The 22,390-nt window shown below is 43.5% G+C and overlaps 1 protein-coding gene across 1 annotated transcript in view; it reads left to right on the forward strand.

Moving 5' to 3' along the window:
* Window positions 1-22,390, forward strand: part of LOC121545480 (voltage-dependent L-type calcium channel subunit alpha-1D-like) — a 109,734-nt gene that overhangs the window by 65,637 nt on the left and 21,707 nt on the right. The window contains exons 7-26 of the mRNA XM_045209399.1: window positions 698-801; window positions 974-1,146; window positions 8,625-8,699; window positions 10,379-10,466; window positions 10,937-10,963; window positions 11,319-11,479; window positions 11,779-12,004; window positions 12,251-12,458; window positions 12,688-12,808; window positions 13,106-13,220; window positions 13,328-13,385; window positions 13,579-13,633; window positions 13,728-13,872; window positions 13,962-14,091; window positions 16,077-16,136; window positions 18,166-18,272; window positions 18,391-18,478; window positions 18,690-18,797; window positions 18,935-18,987; window positions 20,674-20,820. Coding sequence (XP_045065334.1) covers window positions 698-801; window positions 974-1,146; window positions 8,625-8,699; window positions 10,379-10,466; window positions 10,937-10,963; window positions 11,319-11,479; window positions 11,779-12,004; window positions 12,251-12,458; window positions 12,688-12,808; window positions 13,106-13,220; window positions 13,328-13,385; window positions 13,579-13,633; window positions 13,728-13,872; window positions 13,962-14,091; window positions 16,077-16,136; window positions 18,166-18,272; window positions 18,391-18,478; window positions 18,690-18,797; window positions 18,935-18,987; window positions 20,674-20,820 — 2,249 coding nt within the window. The remainder of the gene's footprint in view (window positions 1-697; window positions 802-973; window positions 1,147-8,624; window positions 8,700-10,378; window positions 10,467-10,936; window positions 10,964-11,318; window positions 11,480-11,778; window positions 12,005-12,250; window positions 12,459-12,687; window positions 12,809-13,105; window positions 13,221-13,327; window positions 13,386-13,578; window positions 13,634-13,727; window positions 13,873-13,961; window positions 14,092-16,076; window positions 16,137-18,165; window positions 18,273-18,390; window positions 18,479-18,689; window positions 18,798-18,934; window positions 18,988-20,673; window positions 20,821-22,390) is intronic.

Genomic DNA, 22,390 nt, shown 5'->3' on the forward strand with positions numbered 1-22,390 from the left:
CTCCATTCAGAATATAAAGTAGCAGCCTACCTGTTCTTGGTCGTTGTAGCCTCTCCTTCTCTCCTTCTCTCCTTCTCTCTCTCTCTGTCTCTCTCTCTCTCTCTCTCTCTCTCTCTCTCTCTCTCTCTCTCTCTCTTTATCTCTACTGCAGCAGTCACGTTTGGATCTGTATGGGTCCATCCGAACAAGTCAATTAAAATGACACATGCTCGAGACCTGTTACAATCATATCAGATCCAATAGTATTTAGAATTCTGGATCCGCTCTGGTCCCGGAACGGGTCTCGGGTATTCGGGTACAGGTGGATCGGTGAAGACCTCTCTGTCAGACATACACAAACATATCCACCCCCTTTTCTGCGGTGTGGGTGCAGGATTTTGCTCCAGCCAACTGTAACACAACCTGATTCATAGTCTTCATCAACAAATGAGCTGTGTTACTGTTTTGGCTGAAACAAAAGCCTGCACCCACACTAGTCTTAAAGAGAGAGCGTCACTGAAAAGAGGAAATAACATCAGGGATAAATTGTACTTACCGGTAGAATAGTTTCCAGGGATTTTATGTCAGACTGTAATCTGTACTTCTAATACGGCGCTAAATGATCAAAATAAATAGGTCAGGTTGATATAGTTTTACCAGGAACTTCTGGATTGTCCTCTAAAGCTAACTGTGACTGTGACCGTTGTTGTTGTTTCAGATGAATGATGCCATGGGTTCTGAGCTGCCCTGGGTCTACTTCGTCAGTCTGGTCATCTTCGGCTCCTTCTTTGTTCTCAACCTGGTTCTGGGAGTGTTAAGCGGGTAAGACATTAGACTCATCAATGTACTATATACATATGCACGTACAAACGCATGAGAGTGCACACACAGAAATAAACACATAGAGGGAACAGGTTTCTGAGTTTTTGTCTTTGTGTGTGTGTGTGTGTGTGTGTGTGTGTGTGTGTGTGTGTCTGTGTGTGTCCATCCACAGAGAGTTTTCCAAGGAGAGAGAGAAGGCCAAGGCTCGTGGAGACTTCCAGAAGCTGAGAGAGAAGCAGCAGCTGGAGGAGGATCTGAAGGGCTACCTGGACTGGATCACTCAGGCTGAGGACATCGACCCTGAGAATGACGAGGAGGGGGATGAGGAGGGGGGCAAACGCAACCGTGAGTCCTCCTACCTCACCACCCCCTTCACATCACATTCCCCTCTGTTCTACTTAGATTTTGATTTTATTAGGATCCCCATTAGCCGACTCCAATGGCGACAGCTAGTCTTACTGGGGTCTGACACATAACGAAAAAGACATTGCAAACAAAATACTTTACAATTTACATACATTTAAAACATTAACATGTAGTGTGTGTGTGTGCGTCTATCACTTACACATACATGTCAGTACATACACACAAAAAGTAGGTCAAATGAGGGAGAGGCGTTGTGCCGTGAGGTGTTGCTTTATTAGTTTTTTTAAACCAGGTTTTCTGTTCACTTGCGCTATATGAGATGGAAGGGAGTTCCATGCAATCATGGCTCTGTATAATACTGTATGTTTCCTTGAATTTGTTCTGGACCTGGGGACTGTGAAAAGACCCCTGGTGGCATGTCTGGTGGGATAAGTGTATGTGTCAGTGCTGTGTGTAAGTTGACTATGCAAACAATTTGGAATTTCCAACACATTAATGTTTCTTGTAAAAACAACAAGTGATGCAGTCAGTCTTTTCTCAACTCTTAGCCAAGAGAGACTGGCATGCATAGTATTGATATTAGCCTCTGATTACAATGAAGAACAAAATGTGCCTCTCTGTTCTGGGCCAGCTGCAGCTTAACTAGGTCCTTCTTTGCAGCACTTGACCATATGACTGGACAATAATCAAGATAAGATAAAACTAGAGCCTGCAGGACTTGCTTTGTGGAGTGTGGTGTCAAAAAAGCAGAGCATCTCTTTATCACGGACAGACCTCTCCCCATCTTAACAACCATTGAATCTATATGTTTTGACCATGACAGTTTACAATCTAAGGTCAAACCAAGTAATTTAGTCTCTTCAACTTGCTCAACAGCCACACCATTCATTACCAGATTCAGCTGAGCTCTAAAACTTAGGGAATTATTTAGTTTTAGAGATGTTCAGGGACCAGTTTATTACTGGCCACTAGGGCTTACCCCATTTAGTCAACTGGTCGATTGTTTGGTTGATAGGCTGTTGGTCGACCGAGATTTCTTTAGTCGTGAAGTCGTTTTTTTTGTTTTTGTTCATGGTGCACAAGATACCTGTCTGATTCACACCTGTCTCAGTGGACTAATCCATTGCGGAGGCCACAGGAATGGCACAGTCCATCACTCTAAGACGTGATACTGAAATTGTATATGGCTATATTATGTAAGAATAATGGTGCAACACTAATACATCTTAGATTATTTTTATAACGTTTTAGGGAAGACCCAGATGCAGACAGTGTCGAAGTAACAAAAGTTTATTACTAGAACAGGGGGCAGGCAAAACGACAGGTCAAGGGCAGGCAGAGGTCAGTAATCCAGATCAGAGTCCAAAAGGTACAGAACGGCAAGCAGGCTCAGGGTCAGGGCAGGCAGAATGGTCAAAACCAGGAAAACTAGAAAACAGGAACTTTAGAAAAGACAGGAGCAAGGGGAAAAACGCAGGTAGGCTTGATGAACAAAATGAACTGGCAACAGCCAAACAGAGAACTGCCGCCTTTCCCTATGTTGCTATGTGCATAATAGCAAAGTTAACCAGCATATTGGGATTGGCGAACAATGCGGCGGAGGCAGCAGTAGCAGAGACCAGGAAACTGCCCTTGCCTTAGCCTAATTGTCTAAGAAAATTGAGGAGAGAGGAAACCCCAACTTAATTAGGTCTATAATCAATAGCCTAACTGTTAAATAATGTGCCTGGCTTTATAAATCATCCATATATACTGTACAGTTGAAGTCGGAAATTTACATACACTTAGGTTGGAGTCATTAAAACTTGTTTTTCAACCACTTCACAAATTTCTTGTTAACAAACCATAGTTTTGGCAAGTCGGTTAGGACATCTACTTTGTGCATAACACAAGTAATTTTTCCAACAATTGTTTACAGACAGATTATTTCGCTTATAATTCACTGTATCACAATTCCAGTGGGTCAGAAGTTTACCTACACTAAGTTGACTGTGCCTTTAAACACCTTGGAAAATTCCAGAAAATGATGTCATGGCTTTAGAAGCTTCTGATAGGCTAATTGACATAATTTGAGTCAATTGGAGGTGTACCTGTGGATGTATTTCAAGGCCTACCTTCGAACTCAGTGCCTCTTTGCTTGACATCATGGGAAAATCAAAAGAAATCAGCCAAGACCTCAGAAAAAAAATTGTAGACCTCCACAAGTCTGGTTCATCCTTGGGAGCAATTTCCAAACGCCTGAAGGTACCACGTTCATCTGTACAAACAATAGTATGCAAGTATAAACACCATGGGACCACGCAGCCATCATACCACTCAGGAAGGAGACGCGTTCTGTCTCCTAGAGATGAACGTACTTTGGTGCGAAAAATGCAAATCAATCCCAGAACAACAGCAAAGGACCTTGTGAAGATGCTGGAGGAAACAGGTACAAAAATATCTATATCCACAGTAAAACGAGTTCTATATCGACATAACCTGAAAGGCCGCTCAGCAAGGAAGAAGCCAATGCTCCAAAACCGCCATATAAAAGCCAGACTACGGTTTGCAACTGCACATGGGGACAAAGATCGTACTTTTTGGAGAAATGTCCTCTGGTCTGATGAAACAAAAATGGAACTGTTTGGCCATAATGACCATCGTTATGTTTGGAGGAAAAAGGGGAAGGCTTGCAAGCCGAAGAACACCATCCCAACTGTGAAGCAGGGTGGTGGCAGCATCATGCTGTGGGGGTGCATGCTGCAGGAGGGACTGGTGCACTTCACAAAATAGATGGCATCATGAGGAAGGAAAATTATGTGGATATATTGAAGCAACATCTCAAGACATCAGTCAGGAAGTTAAAGCTTGGTCGCAAATGGGTCTTCCAAATGGACAATGACCCCAAGCATACTTCCAAAGTTGTGCCAAAATGGCTTAAGGACAACAAAGTCAAGTTATTGGAGTGGCCATCACAAAGCCCTGACCTCAATCCTATAGAACATTTGTGGGCAGAGCTGAAAAAGCGTGTGCGAGCAAGGAGGCCTACAAACCTTACTCAGTTACACCACCTCTGTCAGGAGGAATGGGCCAAAACTCACCCAACTTATTGTGGGAAGCTTGTGGAAGGCTAGCCGAAACGTTTGACCCAAGTTAAACAATTGAAAGGCAATGCTACCAAATATAATTGAGGGTATGTAAACTTCTGACCCACTGGAATATTTATACATGGTCAGTAGCAGTGTAGCAAATCTTCCGCAGATCTGACTTCCCCTTTCCCCCCTGAACAACCAGTAAACATTAGACCATTTTTAGTTTCTTTTTCACATCCTCTGCATCCATTTTGCTGACATGTGTTATTGTGTTCGGGGTTTGTTATAACCAATTTATTGATGTGATTATGATAGGCTATAGGTCAGGCCCTATTGGTCACATGCATGCGATGCTTACATGTTTCACATAAAAGAGAGCAAGGGTTGAGGGAATAAACAAATTAGGGATTTCGGTAAAATAACCTTTCAGTCAGAAACAAGTAATAAACTAAATTGAAATTATGTTGCAGCTTCAGCACGGACAGCGCAATAAACACTTGCTGTGCTGTGGTGCCTTTTTGCTGCAGTATGGAGGAGAGCGAGACAAGGTGCGCCAGTCAGGCACTCGCTGTCATTTTTTTTCGGGACCATCGGGCTCTTTCTTGAGCCATTTGTGTGTCTTTATTATTTAATCAAACAGTGCGCTTAATACATCAGGCAAACTCAGTGCATATGTAGTTGATTTTATTCAGTCTGTCTATATATGTAAAAATAAGTTGAAACATTTTGACCAATCGATTGGTCGAAAGAACAGGACGACTCTCGGTTTACCAAGATTTTTTGTTAGTCGGGGACAGCACTACTGGTCACCCATTCAAAAACTGACTGCAACTCTTTGTTTAGGGTTGCAGTGACTTCACTAGCTGTGGTTGCTAATGCGTATAGGGTTGAATCATCAGCGTACATGGCCACACAGGCTTGGTTTAATGCCAGTGACAGGTCATTGGTAAAAATAAAAAAGAGTAGAGGGCCAAGAGAGCTGCCCTGCGGTACACCACACTTTACATGTTTATCATCAGAGAAATTCCATTAAAGAATAACCTATGTGTTCTATTAAATAGATAGCTCTGAATCCTCAATTTGTCGGAGGTTGAAAAGCTATAACACATACGTTTTTTCAACAACAGGTTATGGTCAATAATATCAAAGGCTGCACTGAAATCTAACAGTACAGCTCCCACAACCTTTTTATATGTTCAACCAATCATCAGTCAATTGTGTCAGTGCAGTACATGTTGAGTGCTCTTCTCTATAAGCATGCTGAAAGTCATGCTGAAAATATATTCTACCCTTTTAGGAGCACCTGGCCAGCTGTGTGGTTCAGAGACAGGGACAGAGGTCTAGGTTTTAAACAGGGTTTAAATAAATCTGTTTTTGGAATGCAATAATGGGTGTTTGTTCCCTGTTGGTTCTACCACCTGTTCCTGTGATGTTATGTCACTGGATCATATTGCTATTGATCCCAGGACTTCCTGAGAAATTGTTATCATTCTGGTTAAATCAAATGAAAGTGAATGTCATGTCTGCTGCTTCAGCCGTCACACACACACACACACACACACACACACACACACACACACACACACACACACACACACACACACAGGAATGATGATGATATGACTTATGTGGAAGAAAGAGACAGTAATCCAAATCCTCTTTATGTAAGCGTATGCAGCATGATACATGACGACATAGCGCTTCCTGTTGGGATGAGACACTTGCTGGGCATAGATGCTGTTGATAGATACACTATATATACAAAATTATGTGGACATCGCTTCAAATGAGTGGATTCGGCTATTTCAGCCACACCTGTTGCTGACAGGTGTATACAATTTAGCACACAGCCATGCAATCTCCATAGACAAACAATGGCAGTAGAATTGCCTTACTGAAGAGCTCAGTGACTTTCAACGTGGCACCGTCATAGGATGCCACCTTTCCAACAAGTCAGTTCGTCAAATTTCTGCCCTGTAGAGCTGCCCCGGTCAACTGTAAGTGCTGCTATTGTGGAAACATCTAGGAGCAACAACGGCTCAGCCGCGAAGTGATAGGCCACACAAGCTCCCAGAATGGGACCGCCGAGTGCTGAAGCGCGTAGCTCGTAAAAATCGTCTGTCCTCAGTTGCAACACTCAATATCGAGTTCCAAACTGCCTCTGGAAGCAACTTCAGCACAAGAACTGTTCGTCGGGAGCTTCATGAAATGGGTTTCCATGGCCGAGCATCCGCACACAAGCCTAAGATCATCATGCACAATGCCAATGCTGGAGTGGTGTAAAGCTTGCCGCCATTGGACTCTGGAGCAGAGGAAACGTGTTCTCTGGAGTGATTAATCACTCTTCACCATCTGGCAGTCCGACGGATGAATCTGGGTTTGGCGGCTGCCTGGTGAACGCTTCCTGCCCCAATGCATAGTACCAACTGTAAGGTTTGGTGGAGAAGGAATAATGGTCTGGGGCTGTTTTTCATGGTTCGGGATAGGCCCCTTAGTTCCAGTGAAGGGAAATCTTAACGCTATAGCATACAATGACATTCTAGACGATTCGGTGCTTCCAACTTTGTGGCAACAGTTTGGGAAAGGCCCTTTCCTGTTTCAGCATGACAATGCCCCCGTGCACAAAGCGAGGTCCACACAAAAATGGTTTGTCGAGATCGGTGTGGAAGAACTTGACTGGCTTGTACAGAGCCCTGACCTCAACCCCATCGAACACCTTTGGGATGAATTGGAACGCCGACTGCGAGCCAGGCCTAATCGCTCAACATCAATGACCAACCTCAGTAATGCTCTTGTGGCTGAATGGAAGCAAGTCCCCGCAGCAATGTTTTCCAACGTCTAGTGGAAAGCGTTCGCAGAAGAGTGGAGGCTGTTATAGCAGCAAAGGGGGGACCAACTCCATATTAATGCCCACGATTTTGGAATGAGATGTTCGACGAGTAGGTGTCCACATACTTCTGGTCATGTAGTGTATGTAATAATAATAAGCCACTTAGCAGACGCTTTTATCCAAAGCGACTTACAGTCATGCGTGCATACATTTTTTTTGTGTATGGGTGGTCCCGGGGATCGAACCCACTACCTTGGCGTTACAAGCGCCGTGCTCTACCAGCTGAGCTACAGAGGACCACATGTAGACTGACAGACTGACAGACAGACTGACTGACAGACTGTGTGTGTGTGCATGCATGTGCGTTTTATTGTACAGAGAGAGAGAGAGCGAGAGAGAGAGCGAGAGAGAGAGAGAGAGAGAGAGAGAGAGAGAGAGAGAGAGAGAGAGAGAGAGAGAGAGAGAGAGAGAGAGATTGGCTGTAATATCCATCTGATCTGGGCCATTTTTAGCAGACATAATAGGCACGTCAATGATGCTATTGTTCTATCTTTGTCTCCCCCCGTCATTAACTATAATGCCTGGGAGATCTAGAGAGTTAGACTAATGCATGCCTGTAGGTTTGAGTGCCTCATCTACTGTATCAGCAATACTCTCACTCTCACTATTGGGCTGTACATGGTAACTATGTACTGATGTACTGTTTCTTTTTGAGTGTGTATGGGACATTAGTTGAGCTGGTTGCTATTGTAAACAAAAAGCAGTAAATACTACTACAGTGTCTTATCATGATCAGGATAAGCCAAACAAACTCAATCCTCAATAATGTTAGGTTTATATTAGAACATTTTATTTCAGATAGTGTATTTATACATGGTCAGTAGCAGTGTAGCAAATGCTTTGGCGTACACCCAGTGAAAGTAATGATGTGATTGTGAATGGGTTTTCTTGGCAAACATGACTCTGTGGTAGAATCCCTTGAGGCCTTGAGGTGTCTGTGTGAGTCTGTTTAAAAAGAGATGATTGTTTCTGGAAAAGCCTCTCCCACTGCTCTGCCTGGCGCTGCCGCAGCCCTAGCTCTATCGATCTATCTACCTACTGTAACTATCTATCTGTGAGTTTTAGGTCTCCATAGAAAGCTTTATTAGTGCATATTTGTGTGGTGTGTAAGCTTTCACTGTGTTAGACTATTAGCTCCCTCTATGTCAGTTGTCTATGTGTGTTGACTAGATAGCATAATGTACTAACTCTCTTTCCTTAATGTACATGTTTTGTTCTGCGTAGAGTTCAACTCTGTGTGGCCCACTAGCTTCTACTAATAGATGTCCTTCTTCTCCTCTCATCTGCTCTACAACTGCTTCTTCTTCTCTCCTTCTTTCATGCCTTCTAGTTCTTGGCTCCTCCTCTCTTTCGTCTCTAATGTTTTGTTCAGTGCTTCTCTAGTCTCTTCCTAACTGCTTGTATAGTAGTAGATGTCTATTCTCTCTTGTTCTCTACTGATTCACTGCTCCCTCTGCTGTCTAAATGCATGTACTGCATGCCTTTATAACACCAAGGCGTCACACTGGCTGACCTAACGGAGAAGAAGAAAGGGAAGTTTGGCTGGTTCAGCCAGTCCACAGAGACACATGGTAAATTGGGCTGTGTGTGTGTGTGTGTGTGTGTGTGTGTGTGTGTGTGTGTGTGTGTTTTTCCCTCCCTCCTTTGCTTGCTTGTGCTTTGCTACTAGTTTGATGTGTGCTTGTCCCAATTGTTGTGTTCAATCATCTCTACTACTACTCTTCATTTCACTCAATCAGCCTCTTCATTAGATCTGTGTCCTCATTTTGTCTTGATTCTTTGGTAAAGTAGGACAAGTAGTGAGTGGGTGGATTTGTGAATCAAACATCAGTATTATGAGACACAACCAGCATGTTTAAGTCTTCTAGAGGTTACGAGAGGTCGGTGGGTAGAAGGATTACTGTTATACTATTCCAGGTATTCCTTAAAGAGGTAGGGTTTCAAGTGTCTCCGGAAGGTGGTCAGTGACTCCGCTGTCCTGGCGTCGTGGGGGAGCTTGTTCCACCATTGGGGTGCCAGAGCAGCGAATAGCTTTGACTGGGCTGAGTGGGAACTGTGCTTCCGTAGAGGTAGGGGGGCTAGCAGGCCAGAGGTGGATGAACGTAGTGCTCTCGTTTGGGTGTAAGGTCTGATCAGAGCCTGAAGGTAAGGAGGTGCCGTTCCCCTCACAGCTCCATAGGCAAGCACCATGGTTTTGTAGTAGATGCGATTGTTGGTCATGTGATTGTTGTACTGTAGCCTAGAATTCTCCAGAACTGGACCAAAGGTGAATAAGGGATATATTGTCTGCAGATGTGAACACATTGATATGTTGACTATGGAAAGGGTATGCATTGTAAACAATCAAAATAGGAAAGGGTATGCATTGTAAACAATCAAAATAGATAGATTGAACTGTAGACATGCATTGTGGGGTGATTTTGAGTCATTCATTGCCATTTCTTTATTTGATTCATTTTTCCTTTAGATATTTTGTGGAGTATTTTTGACCTTGTACTTACTTGGTCATAAGGTTTGTACAGCATCTGCACAGATCCACTACTAGTATAACTTTTCAAGCCCCATCAGAAACCACAATATTGTTATCCCATTCGCATACTAAACAGCATGGATGATCTGTGCAGGTGCTGCAATCAGCCCTCTGTATTCTGACTGTCAATGATGGTCCTCAAAGAGCCCTATACTGAATGATGAGGATATTCAATCATGCCATCATTACTAGATTTAAAGTATATTACCCAAAACACTCAACCATAAACAGGATTGGGTTGGTTACTTTCTAAATGTAATCCGTTACAGTTACTAGTTACCTGTCCAAAATTGTAATCAGTAATGTAACTTTTGGATTGCCCAAACTCAGTAACGTAATCTGATAACTTTCAGTTACTTTTGGATTACGTTCCCCTTAAAAGGCATTAAAAAGAGACAAAAAGGATCCATCAAATGGTCTCTGACTTGTGGTCAAAAAAAAATTCAATGCTGAATTGAATGTCATTGAGAAAACAGAAAGGTGTCATAATTATTTATTTTTTCGCAAACATGCTTTCTGAATTTAGAAGTAATCCAAGAAGTAATCATCTTGTTTTTCAAAAGTATCTGTAATCTGATTACAATATTTTAGCTGGTAAAGTAACCGATTACAGTTACAGTTACTCCCCAAACCTGACCATAAGGGTTCTTTAGGTCGGAAAGTCAGAGCCATCGTTCGACTGGATCTCACCTTACTTCCTGTGTTTGTGTGATGTAACAGCAAGCATGCCCGCCAGCGAGACAGAGTCTGTGAACACTGACAACCCCAACGGAGAGGACGATAAGACTAACTGCTGTGGCCCACTCTGGTGAGTCTGTCTGTCTGTCTCTGTCTCTGTCTCTGTCTCTGTCTCTGTCTCTGTCTCTCTCTCTCTCTCTCTCTCTCTCTCTCTCTCTCTCTCTCTCTCTCTCTCTCTCTCTCTGTCTCTGTCTCTGTCTCTGTCTCTGTCTCTGTCTCTGTCTCTGTCTCTCTCTCTCTGTCTCTGTCTCTGTCTCTGTCTCTCTGTCTCTGTCTCTCTCTCTCTCTCTGTCTCTGTCTCTGTCTCTGTGTTTGTCTCTGTGTCTGTCTCTGTCTCTCTGTCTCTGTCTCTGTCTCTGTCTCTGTCTCTGTCTCTGTCTCTGTGTCTGTGTCTGTGTCTGTGTCTGTGTCTGTGTCTGTGTCTGTGTCTGTCAAGGTTCAAGGTTCCTTTCTACCTGAATAGACAAGTGGCTTAAAAAGCTACTGTAATACGTCATTCATGCAAATGGACATTAACAATATGATTCTTCATTTCCTCAGTCAAAAAATTATAAAATCTAAGTACAGGTCAGTCCTCTGTCAGTACAATGTCATTTGATTTTTTGCATGGTCCTGATGCACATTGTGGAGATTCATCGTCACTCGCTTGTGTTTTTCCCCCACACACACTCTGTCCCTCCTGATCAGTCACTGCACTCCTGCCCATGTCCTCTTCATCATCACCAAATCTTCATCATCCTCACAATGTCTGCCTTTTGTTTAGTCTGTGACCCTGACATTGTTTGAGATCTTCTGTCTAACAAGCATGATTTCATTACAGTTCACAATTAACCTGTGCATTAAATCCTGTGTTAATCAACCAGTATGTAAGACCACTTCCGGGTTCGAGTCAGATTGTGACATAATTTCCTCTCTCTTGAAGTCGGCGATGGCGTCGCTGGAACCGGTTCTGCCGCAGGAAGTGTCGTGTTGCAGTGAAGTCGGTGTCTTTCTATTGGCTGGTGATCATCCTGGTGTTTCTCAACACGCTCACCATCTCCTCAGAGCACTACAACCAGCCTGACTGGCTCACTGAAGTACAGGGTGGGTAGAGGGTAGAGGATCAACATTTTCCAATCACATAGCTTCAGCATAATGTGTACTTTACAGTGTCCTCCTCAGGAACTCACAGCATACATACCATGTTCTCCTTGAATCTTACAATCTACAATGTCATTGTACTACAGTATTGTCCTTGATAATCAGACAATACCTATGACATACCCAGATACTGTATCTGCAGCATACAGTAACCCTTCCTACCAGATCCCCATAGCAGTGATCTTTATAACTGGAACATGTTGTACTGTAATGTCTACATGCTGATGTCCTCTGCTCTCCAGATGTGGCCAACAAGGTTCTGCTGGCTCTGTTTACGTGTGAGATGCTGGTGAAGATGTATAGTCTGGGCCTGCAGGCCTACTTCGTGTCTCTGTTCAACCGCTTCGACTGCTTCGTGGTGTGTGGCGGCATCGTGGAGACCATCCTGGTGGAGCTGGCCATCATGTCTCCCCTGGGCATCTCTGTGTTCCGTTGTGTCCGCCTGCTACGCATCTTCAAGGTCACACGGTGAGACTGGGAGACTTCAGGAGGGGCTGGACATAGACTGATGTGGTGGAGGTGTAATATTGGCAAAATGTTTACCTCTGTGATACGTTCACGTTGCATCTCTTTCTTTGCTCACTGGTTTGATGTATCATATACTGTTGGAAGAATGTATATCAGTCTCTCGGTATGTGTGCTTGCATGCTTGAATATGAGTTGTTTGTGCATTCATCTTGACCTTCTCTTTCTCTCTCTCTCTCTTTCCTGTAGCCACTGGGCATCTCTCAGTAACCTGGTAGCGTCGCTGCTCAACTCCATGAAGTCCATCGCCTCCCTCCTGCTCCTGCTCTTCCTGTTCATCATCATCTTCTCCCTGTTGGGCATGCAGCTCTTCGGAGGCAAGTTCAACTTCGACGAGACGATAACCAAGAGGAGCACCTTCGACAACTTCCCACAGGCACTACTCACAGTGTTTCAGGTAGGCCTACTCTAGCTGTTCCTGGCTTCTCTCACAATGATTATTTACATAATGACATTGTGATGACGTCGTAATAGCGTTGTAATAATGTTGTGATATGACGTTGCGATAACATTGTGATTACTTGTAATAATGTAATAATAACATTGTAATAATGTCGTGATGACATTGTACTAACTTTGGGATGACGTTGTGATGACGTTGCGTTACCCTGTGTTGTGTGACTCAGATCCTTACAGGCGAGGATTGGAACGCTGTGATGTATGATGGCATCATGGCGTACGGTGGACCCTTCTCGTCAGGCATGGTCGTCTGCATCTACTTCATCATCCTCTTCGTCTGTGGAAACTGTATCCTGTTTCTAAAACATGTATAACACATGGCTTCAATTGCCTCTAGTCATATGGAATTTAGATCAGTATTATCCACTGGTTCAAGAGAGCTGCAATATGTGCAGGCTTTTGTTCCACCCCAGCACCACCCCAGCTTTTGATGAGTAGTTTGCTTGTTTTGTTGAACCAAATATGTTAGTTCTGAGCTGGAACACATTGCTAGCCCACAGGACTAGGAGTGAAGAACAGTGTATTACACTCAAACGTTAGGTCATTGTTGTATCTCCGTTGCCCTTAAGTCCAGTTTGTAATCAGACATCCTGCTGAACGTCTTCTTGGCCATCGCCGTTGACAACCTGGCAGACGCAGAGAGCCTGAACACAGCCCAGAAGGAGGAAGAGGAGGAGAAGGAGAGGAAGAAGAGTGCCAGGTAATGTCAGCGCTGTCTTACTGAAAAGAGAGGATGGTCTGTCTTTTTCTGTTGTTCCTCCTGACCTGTCGTGGATGTTGTCTTGTGTTTGGGGTCATTATCTTCAGAGATGACACTGACAAGATGGAGGAGCTGAAACCTGAGGGCCAGGATGGAGATCTCAAGGTAATCCGAGTGGTTTTTAGATTGGGGTTTTAGAAAGTCAGAGGAGAGCAATCCATAACCACACAGAGGCGCCATTAGATAAAAAATGTGGAATGGTGTCCCACTTAGAATGATACAGTGAGTTAAAACCATATGGCATTCATAACAGTACTGATACACTGCTGGTATGTAATTTGTGTCTTCATAAATGTAGGTTCCACTGGAGGAGGAAGAGGGGAAGGAGCCGTATCCCACTCCAGACACTCCAGGTAACCTAATCTGTTCTGAGGTCAGTGTCCTAGCTTTGTTGCCATAGCTTCCGTGGCCTGACATTACCTTATCTCTGATCCTGGGTCTCCCCAGTTGGTGATGATGACAATGATGATGATAATCTGCCAGAGGTTCCGGTTGGCCCACGCCCTCAAAGGCTGTCAGACCTCAGCATCAAGGAGAAGACTCCGCCCATCCCTGAGGGCAGCGCTTTCTTCATCTTCAGCAACACTAACCCGTAAGTAGGCCTCAGTACTAAACACACGCACGGACGCACACGCACACACACTCAAAAATAATGTGTAATTTCATGGCTTTTTTTCTCAGGGTCCGGGTGGCCTGCCACAAGCTGACCAACCATCACATCTTCACCAACCTCATCCTGGTCTTCATCATGCTGAGCTCTGTGTCTCTGGCTGCTGAGGACCCCATACGTAACTTCTCCGCACGTAACATCGTATGTATACTGCAGCAGCAGCCTTTTCTCTTACATATAGTGCATTCGGAAAGTATTCAGACCCCTTCCCTTTTTCCACATTTTGTTACGTTACAGCCTTATTCTAAAATTGATTACATTAAATGTTTTCCTCATCAATCTACACACAATACCCCATAATGACAAAGCGAAACAGGTTTCTATACATTTTTGCACATTTATAAAAAACTAAAACAGAAATTCCTTATTTACATAAGTATTCAGACCCTTTTGCTATGAGACTCAAAATTGAGCTCAGGTGCATCCTGTTTCCATTGAACATCCTTGAGATGTATCTACAACTTGATTGGAGTCCACCTGTGGTAAATTCAATTGATTGGACATGATTTGGAAAGGCACACACCTGTCTATAAAAGGTCCCACAGTTTACAGTGCATGTCAGAGCAAAAAACAAGCCATGAGGTTGAAGGAATTGTCCATAGAGCTCCGAGACAGGATTGTGTAGCATTGCAGCATTGAAGGTCCCCAAGAACACAGTGGCCTCCATCCTTCTTAAATGGAAGACGTTTGAACCACCAAGACTCTTCCTAGAGCTGGCCGTCCGGCCAAACTGAGCAATCTGGTTAGAAGGGCCTAGGTCAGGGAGGTGACCAAGAACCCGATGGTCACTCTGACAGAGCTCCAGAGTTCCTCTGTGGAGATGGGAGAACCTTCCAGAAGGACAACCATCTCTGCAGCACTCCACAAGTCAGAGCCTTATGATAGAGCGGCCAGACGGAAGCCACTCCTCAGTAAAAGGCACATGACAGCCTGCTTGGAGTTTGCCAAAAGGCACCTAAAAGACTCTCAGACCATGAGAAACAAGATTCTCTGGTCTGATGAAACCAAGATTGAACTCTTTGGCCTTAATACCAAGCATCACGTCTGGAGGAAACCTGGCACCATCCCTACGGTGAAGCATGGTGGTGGCAGCATCATGCTGTGGGGATGTTTTTCAGCGGCAGGGACTGAGAGACTAGTCAGGATCGAGGGAAAGATGAATGGAGTAAAATTGAGATCCTTGATGAAAACCTGCTCCAGAGCCTAAGCACACAGCCAAGACAATGCAGGAGTGGCTTCGGGACAAGTCTCTGAATGTCCTTGAGTGGCCCAGCCAGAGCCCGGACTTGAACCCGATCTAACATCTCTGGAGAAACCTGAAAATAGCTGTGCAGCGACACTCCCCATCCAACCTGACAGAGCTTGAGAGGATCTGCAGAGAAGAATGGGAGAAACTCCCCAAGTACAGGTGTGCCAAGCTTGTAGCGTCATACCCAAGAAGACTCGAGGCTGTAATCATTGCCAAAGTTGCTTCAACAAAGTACTGAGTAAAGGGTCTTAATACTTAAGTATATGTGATTTTTCAATTTTTTATTTGTAATACATTTGCAAAAATTTCTAAAAACCTGTTTTTACTTCACGTCATTATGGGGTATTGTGTGTAGATTGATGAGGGAAAAAAGCAATTGAATCAATTTTAGAATAAGGCTGTAACGTAACAAAATATGGATACATTCAAAGGGTCTGAATACTTTCCGAATGCACTGTAAAAATAACATTTGATAGCATCAAGATAATTATTACTTCCACGAAAGTGATTTGACTGTAATTTTACAGTAATGACACTGTCACGATCATGTCTAATAGTGGTATGGAATATCTGTGTTAAAAATAACTAAAAACCTCAAACCTATACTTAGTAGCAGTAGTTAATGTTTAGATACTTTGTTATCAATTTAGGACTGTTGATGCATTCTGAAGTTGTTGATATCATGTCATGTGTTGATGCCTTGAACTCCTGTTAAACTTTCACATTGCCTTTTTCAGATACTTGGTTATTTTGACTATGCTTTCACGGCAATCTTTACTGTTGAGATCCTATTGAAGGTAAATGCTCCCCCCCTGTGTGTGTGTGCTGTGCTCTAGTGCTTGTGTAGTAATGCTCTGACCTTCTCGTTGCTTTCCAGATCCTAGGCTATGCAGATTATGTCTTCACTAGTATATTTACCTTTGAGATCCTGTTGAAGGTAACCAGGTTTCTATGACAACCATAGTCTTGCTGCACTCCCCCTTCAACTGTATGTCGCCTGTTTATAAATGGAGCACGTTTTTTCTGTTTGTCTGTCAGCAACCATCACGGCATGTATTTTTGTAAATTTTTTAGTGTAGCATGGATCACTCCAGTAGCATGGATCACTCCAGTAGCATGGATCACTGCAGTAGCATGGATCACTGCAGTAGCATGGATCACTGCAGTAGCATGGATCACTGCAGTAGCATGGATCACTGCAGTAGCATGGATCACTCCAGTAGCATGGATCACTGCAGTAGCATGGATCACTCCAGTAGCATGGATCACTGCAGTAGCATGGATCACTCCAGTAGCATGGATCACTGCAGTAGAATGGATCACTGCAGTAGCATGGATCACTCCAGTAGAATGGATCACTGCAGTAGCATAGATCACTGCAGTAGCATGGATCACTCCAGTAGCATGGATCACTCCAGTAGCATGGATCACTGCAGTAGCATGGATCACTCCAGTAGCATGGATCACTCCAGTAGAATGGATCACTCCAGTAGCATGGATCACTCCAGTAGCATGGATCACTGCCTTGTTATTCTGTCCAGTTTTAACTGCACCCTGTAAAGATAAGGGTTCATGTGGTCCTCTGTAGCTCAATTGGTAGAGCATGGCGCTTGTAACGCCAGGGTAGTGGGTTCGATCCCCGGGATCACTCATACGTAAAAATGTATGTACACATGACTGTAAGTCGCTTTAGATAAAAGCGTCTGCTAAATGGCATATTATTATTATTATAGTAGGTCACCTCTTTGTGAACCTCCACCATAGAGATTTTTACCCTGGTATGTTTCTACTTTAGCCAACAACTCCTTTGTCATTGTCAGTTTGGCTTGAGCTAAAGCATAAACAGAACTGGCAACCAGGATAGGAGATCCTTGACATGCTTCCCAGACCCAATTCTCTTCTGCTGTTCAGCCCAGGCCCCCATCTGTGTGTTCTCTTTGCTTCATGTGAGGGCTCACGTCCGCATCCATTTCTATCGGTCATACGTTTGTTTTTGATATGATTGTTTTGAGTACTTCCACAAAATGTGCATGAAACCATGACACACATAAATGACTCTGAAGCAATTAGACTCTACTCTTTTGAATGCAACCTCCCCCCTCCCCCTCTCTGGTTTGGGAGGCTTTCATACACTTCTGTATCTCTCCACTGATACAAATCTCATGTTTCATGTTTTATGCCTGGGCTTAAAGATGCAAATGTCAGAACCAATAGATTACCTGTAGATGAATGGAAAACGGGTTGAGCTATCTTTGCTCTAATCTTTACAGGAAATGAATAGCATATCTCTGAAATAATGTGTCCAATGTCGGAAACAGTTCTCATTTGTCAATGTTTTAAATGTCAATGCCTCTGTGCTCTCATGTTTGTGTATTAGTGTGTGTGTGTGTGTGTGTGCATGTGAAAAGATGTACGGGTGATTATTTCTCTATTGTCTGACATGCAATTCAATGTTTTATTTGTTGTTGTGTCTATTGGTTTCTGTAGAAACCAGTTTTTGTTCCATTAAAATACCCTTCATGTCTTATTGAGCAGAATGTGTAGGAGTTTGAGTAAGAATGGAAGGAGCTAGATCTGTATCAGTGTGTGTAAGTGTGTTGGTCTGCCTATTCTGAGAAGATCACCATGTTGCAGGATAACATTCCAGGAAATGTAAAACTTGTAGTGTATTTGAGGTTTAAAAAGGCTTATGAAGTTTGTAATTTACAGTTTGAAATTTCAGACTTGATTTTCCATTTCGAAAAATGGATCAACCCCCACAAAAATGACCATGAATTATAATCCACTAAATAATTCACATTTCCTGTTGCTGCAGGATTATTTTCCTGCTGTAGCAAACTGGCTCAAATTAAGATCCTACATGTCGAGCTCATCTACAGTTGTAGCTGAACCTGTTGTGTGTCCAGTATGAGATGGCCCAGTGTATAGGTCAGTATATCTGATGCCGGTCTCCCTGTGCTCTCCAGATGACAGCATTTGGGGCTTTCCTCCATAAAGGAGCCTTCTGCAGGAACTACTTCAACCTGCTGGACCTACTGGTGGTGGGAGTCTCTCTGGTGTCCTTCGGCATTCAGTACGTAAAAATGAATAAATTGGTTGATTGATCGATTGATCGATCCATCATGCAATAAATCAATCAATAATTCAATCAGTCAGGGATGTGGCCATAACTGTCTGTGTTTTGTGTTCAGGTCATCTGCCATCTCTGTGGTGAAGATCTTGCGTGTGTTGAGGGTGTTGCGGCCCCTGAGGGCCATCAACAGAGCCAAGGGCCTCAAGGTGAGACGGGGGGCCAGTGGGCCACAGTGTAACAACTGTTTAACAACACACCCAGAGAAAACCTCTTCTAACTAGTACACTTCCTCAAGAGAACTGACTACTGAAGTCGCCTGTTTGTAAATCATCATGCTAAGGGTACAGGGTTCAATAATGTAATTCATCCCTGACCTTTTCTCTATCTCTCCTCTGTTTTTGACCCCTGAACCTGCAGCATGTGGTCCAGTGTGTATTTGTGGCCATCAGGACCATCGGCAACATCATGATCGTCACCACGCTGTTACAGTTCATGTTTGCCTGCATAGGAGTGCAGCTATTCAAGGTACCTACTGCCATTACAGTGATAACACTCATACAGTATTGTCTGTAGTTGATGCATGATGCAGTAGTTATACGTGTGGTTATGTGTGTGTAATATGTGTGGCAGAATGGCAGCTGTTAAATGTTCTGTTCTCTCAGGGCAAGTTCTATCGCTGCACAGACGAGGCTAAGTCCAGCCCAGGGGAATGCAAGTGAGTTTGACTGCTCTTCATTCAAACATAAGGGCTGGAGTGCTGAGACCCAGCCTATTTGTACACTACCAGTCAAAAGTTTGGACACACCTACTCATTCAAGGGTTTTTCTTTATTTTTACTATTTTTAACATTGTACAATAATAGTGAAGACATCAAAACTATGAAATAACACATATGTAATCATGTAGTAACCAAAAAAGTGTTAAACAAATCAAAATATATTTTATATTTGAGATTCTTCAAAGTAGCCACCCTTTGACTTGATGACAGCTTTGCACACTCTTGGCATTCTCTCAACCAGCTTCACCTGGAATGCTTTTCCAACAGTCTTGAAGGAGTTCCCACATATGCTGAGCACTTGTTGGCTGCTTTTCCTTCACTCTGCCGTCCGACTCATCCCAAACCATCTCAATTGGGTTAAGGTCGGGGGATTGTGGAGGCCAGGTCATCTGATGCAGCGCTCCATCACTCTCCTTCTTGGTCAAATAGCCCTTACACAGCCTGGAGGTGTGTTGGGTCATTGACCTGTTGAAAAACAAATGATAGTCCCACAAAGCCCAAACCAGATGGGATGGCGTATCGCTGCAGAATGCTGTGGTAGCCATGCTGGTTAAGTGTGCCTTGAATTCTAAATAAATCACAGACAGTGTCACCAGAAAAGCACCCCCACACCATAACACTTCCTCCTCCATGGTTTACGGTGGGAACTACACATGCAGAGATCATCCGTTCACCCACACCGCATCTCACAAAGACACTGCGGTTTGAACAAAAAATCTCCAATTTGGACTCCAGACCAAAGGACACATTTCCACAGGTCTAATGTCCATTGCTAGTGTTTCTTGGCCCAAGCAGTACTCTTCTTCTTATTGGTGTCATTTAGTAGTGGTTTCTTTGCAGAAATTCAACCATGAAGGCCTGATTTCACACAGTCTCCTCTGAACAGTTGATGTTGAGATGTGTCTGTTACTTTATCTCTGTAAAGAATTTATTTGGGCTGCAATTTCTGAGGCTGGTAACTCTAATGAACGTATCCTCTGCAGCAGAGATAACTCTGGGTCTTCCATTCCTGTGGCGGTCCTTATGAGAGCCAGTTTCATCATAGCACTTGATGGTTTTTGCGACTGCACTTGAAGAAACGTTCAAAGTTCTTGAAATTTTCCGGATTGACTGACCTTCATGTCTTAAAGTAATGATGGACTGTCGTTTCTCTTTGCTTATTTGAGCTGTTCTTGCCATAATATGGACTTGGTCTTTTACCAAATAGGGCTATCTTCTGTATACCCCCCCCCCCCTAACTTGTCACAACACAACTGATTGGCTCAAACGCATTAAGGAAAGAAATTCCACAAATTAACTTTTAAGAAGGCACACCTTTTTAGTGAAATGCATTCCAGGTGACTACCTCATGAAGCTGGTTGAGAGAATGCCAAGAGTGTGCAAAGCTGTCATCAAGGCAAAGGGTGGCTATTTGATATAAAATACATTATGATTTGTTTAACACTTGTTTGGTGACTACATGATTCTATATGTGTTATTTCATAGTTTTGATGTCTTCACTATTATTCTTCAATGTAAAAAATAGTAAAACCTTTTGACTGGTACTGTATGTGTCTATCTGGAAATACGGATGATTATGTAGATACATGGATTTAGATGTAACTCCTCCTCTCTCTCCTCTAGAGGCACATACATTCTGTATAAGGATGGAGACACAGCCTTGCCTGCAGTCAGAGAGAGGATCTGGTACAACAGTGACTTCAACTTTGACAACGTCCTCATGGCCATGATGGCTCTGTTCACCGTCTCTACGTTTGAAGGCTGGCCTGCGTAAGAGCCTCTCACAGATGCACGCATGCACACACACACACACACACACACACACACACACACACACACACAGCAAATGCACATGTGAATATGCACACTCCCACGTTTGCATATCCAGACAGACAAACAGTTGAAGTCGGAAGTTTACATACACTTAGGTTGGAGTCATTAAAACTTGTTTTTCAACCACTCCACAAATTTCTTGTTAACAAACTATAGTTTTGGCAAGTCGGTTAGGACATCTACTTTGTGCATGACACAAGTAATTTTTCCAACAATTGTTTACAGACTGATTATTTCACTTATAATTCACTGTATCACAATTCAAGTGGGTCAGAAGTTTACATACACTAAGTTGACTGTGCCTTTAAACAGCTTGGAAAATTCCAGAAAATGATGTCATGGCTTTAGAAGCTTCTGATAGGCTAATTGACATAATTTGAGTCAATTGGAGGTGTACCTGTGGATGTATTTCAAGGCCTACCTTCAAACTCAGTGCCTCTTTCCTTGACATCATGGGAAAATCAAAATAAATCAGCCAAGACCTCAGAAAAAAAATTGTAGACCTCCACAAGTCTGGTTCATCCTTGGGAGCAATTTCCAAACGCCTGAAGGTACCACGTTCATCTGTACAAACAATAGTACGCAAGTATAAACACCATGGGACCACGCAGCCGTCATACCGCTCAGGAAGGAGACGCGTTCTGTCTCATAGAGATGAACGTACTTTGGTGCGAAAAGTGCAAATCAATCCCAGAACAACAGCAAAGGACCTTGTGAAGATGCTGGAGGAAACAGGTACAAAAGTATCTACATCCACAGTAAAACGAGTCCTATATCGACATAACCTGAAAGGCCACTCAGCAAGGAAGAAGCCACTGCTCCAAAACCGCCATATAAAGGCCAGACTACGGGTTGCAACTGCACATGGGGACAAAGATCATACTTTTTGGAGAAATGTCCTCTGTTCTGATTAAACAAAAATAGAACTGTTTGGCCATAATGACCATCGTTATGTTTGGAGGAGAAAGGGGCTGCTTGCAAGCCGAAGAACACCATCCCAACCGTGAAGCACGGGGGTGGCAGCATCATGCTGTGGGGGTGCTTTGCTGCAGGAGGGACTGGTGCACTTCACAAAATAGATGGCATCATGAGGAAGGAAAATGATGTGGATATATTGAAGCAACATCTCAAGACATCAGTCAGGAAGTTAAAGCTTGGTCGCAAATGGGTCTTCCAAATGGACAATGACCCCAAGCATACTTCCAAAGTTGTGGCAAAATGGCTTAAGGACAACAAAGTCAAGGTATTGGAGTGGCCATCACAAAGCCCTGACCTCAATCCTATAGAAAATGTGTGGGCAGAACTGAAAAAGCATGTCCGAGCAAGGAGGCTTACAAACCTGACTCAGTTACACCAGCTCTGTCAGGAGGAATGGGTCAAAATTCACCCAACTTATTGTGGGAAGCTTTTGGAAGGCTACCGGAAACGTTTGACCCAAGTTAAACAATTTAAAGGCAATGCTACCAAATACTAATTGAGTGTATGTAAACTTCTGACACACTGGGAA

Source organism: Coregonus clupeaformis, chromosome 30 (assembly GCF_020615455.1).
Source record: "Coregonus clupeaformis isolate EN_2021a chromosome 30, ASM2061545v1, whole genome shotgun sequence".
Lineage (NCBI taxonomy): Eukaryota > Metazoa > Chordata > Actinopteri > Salmoniformes > Salmonidae > Coregonus > Coregonus clupeaformis.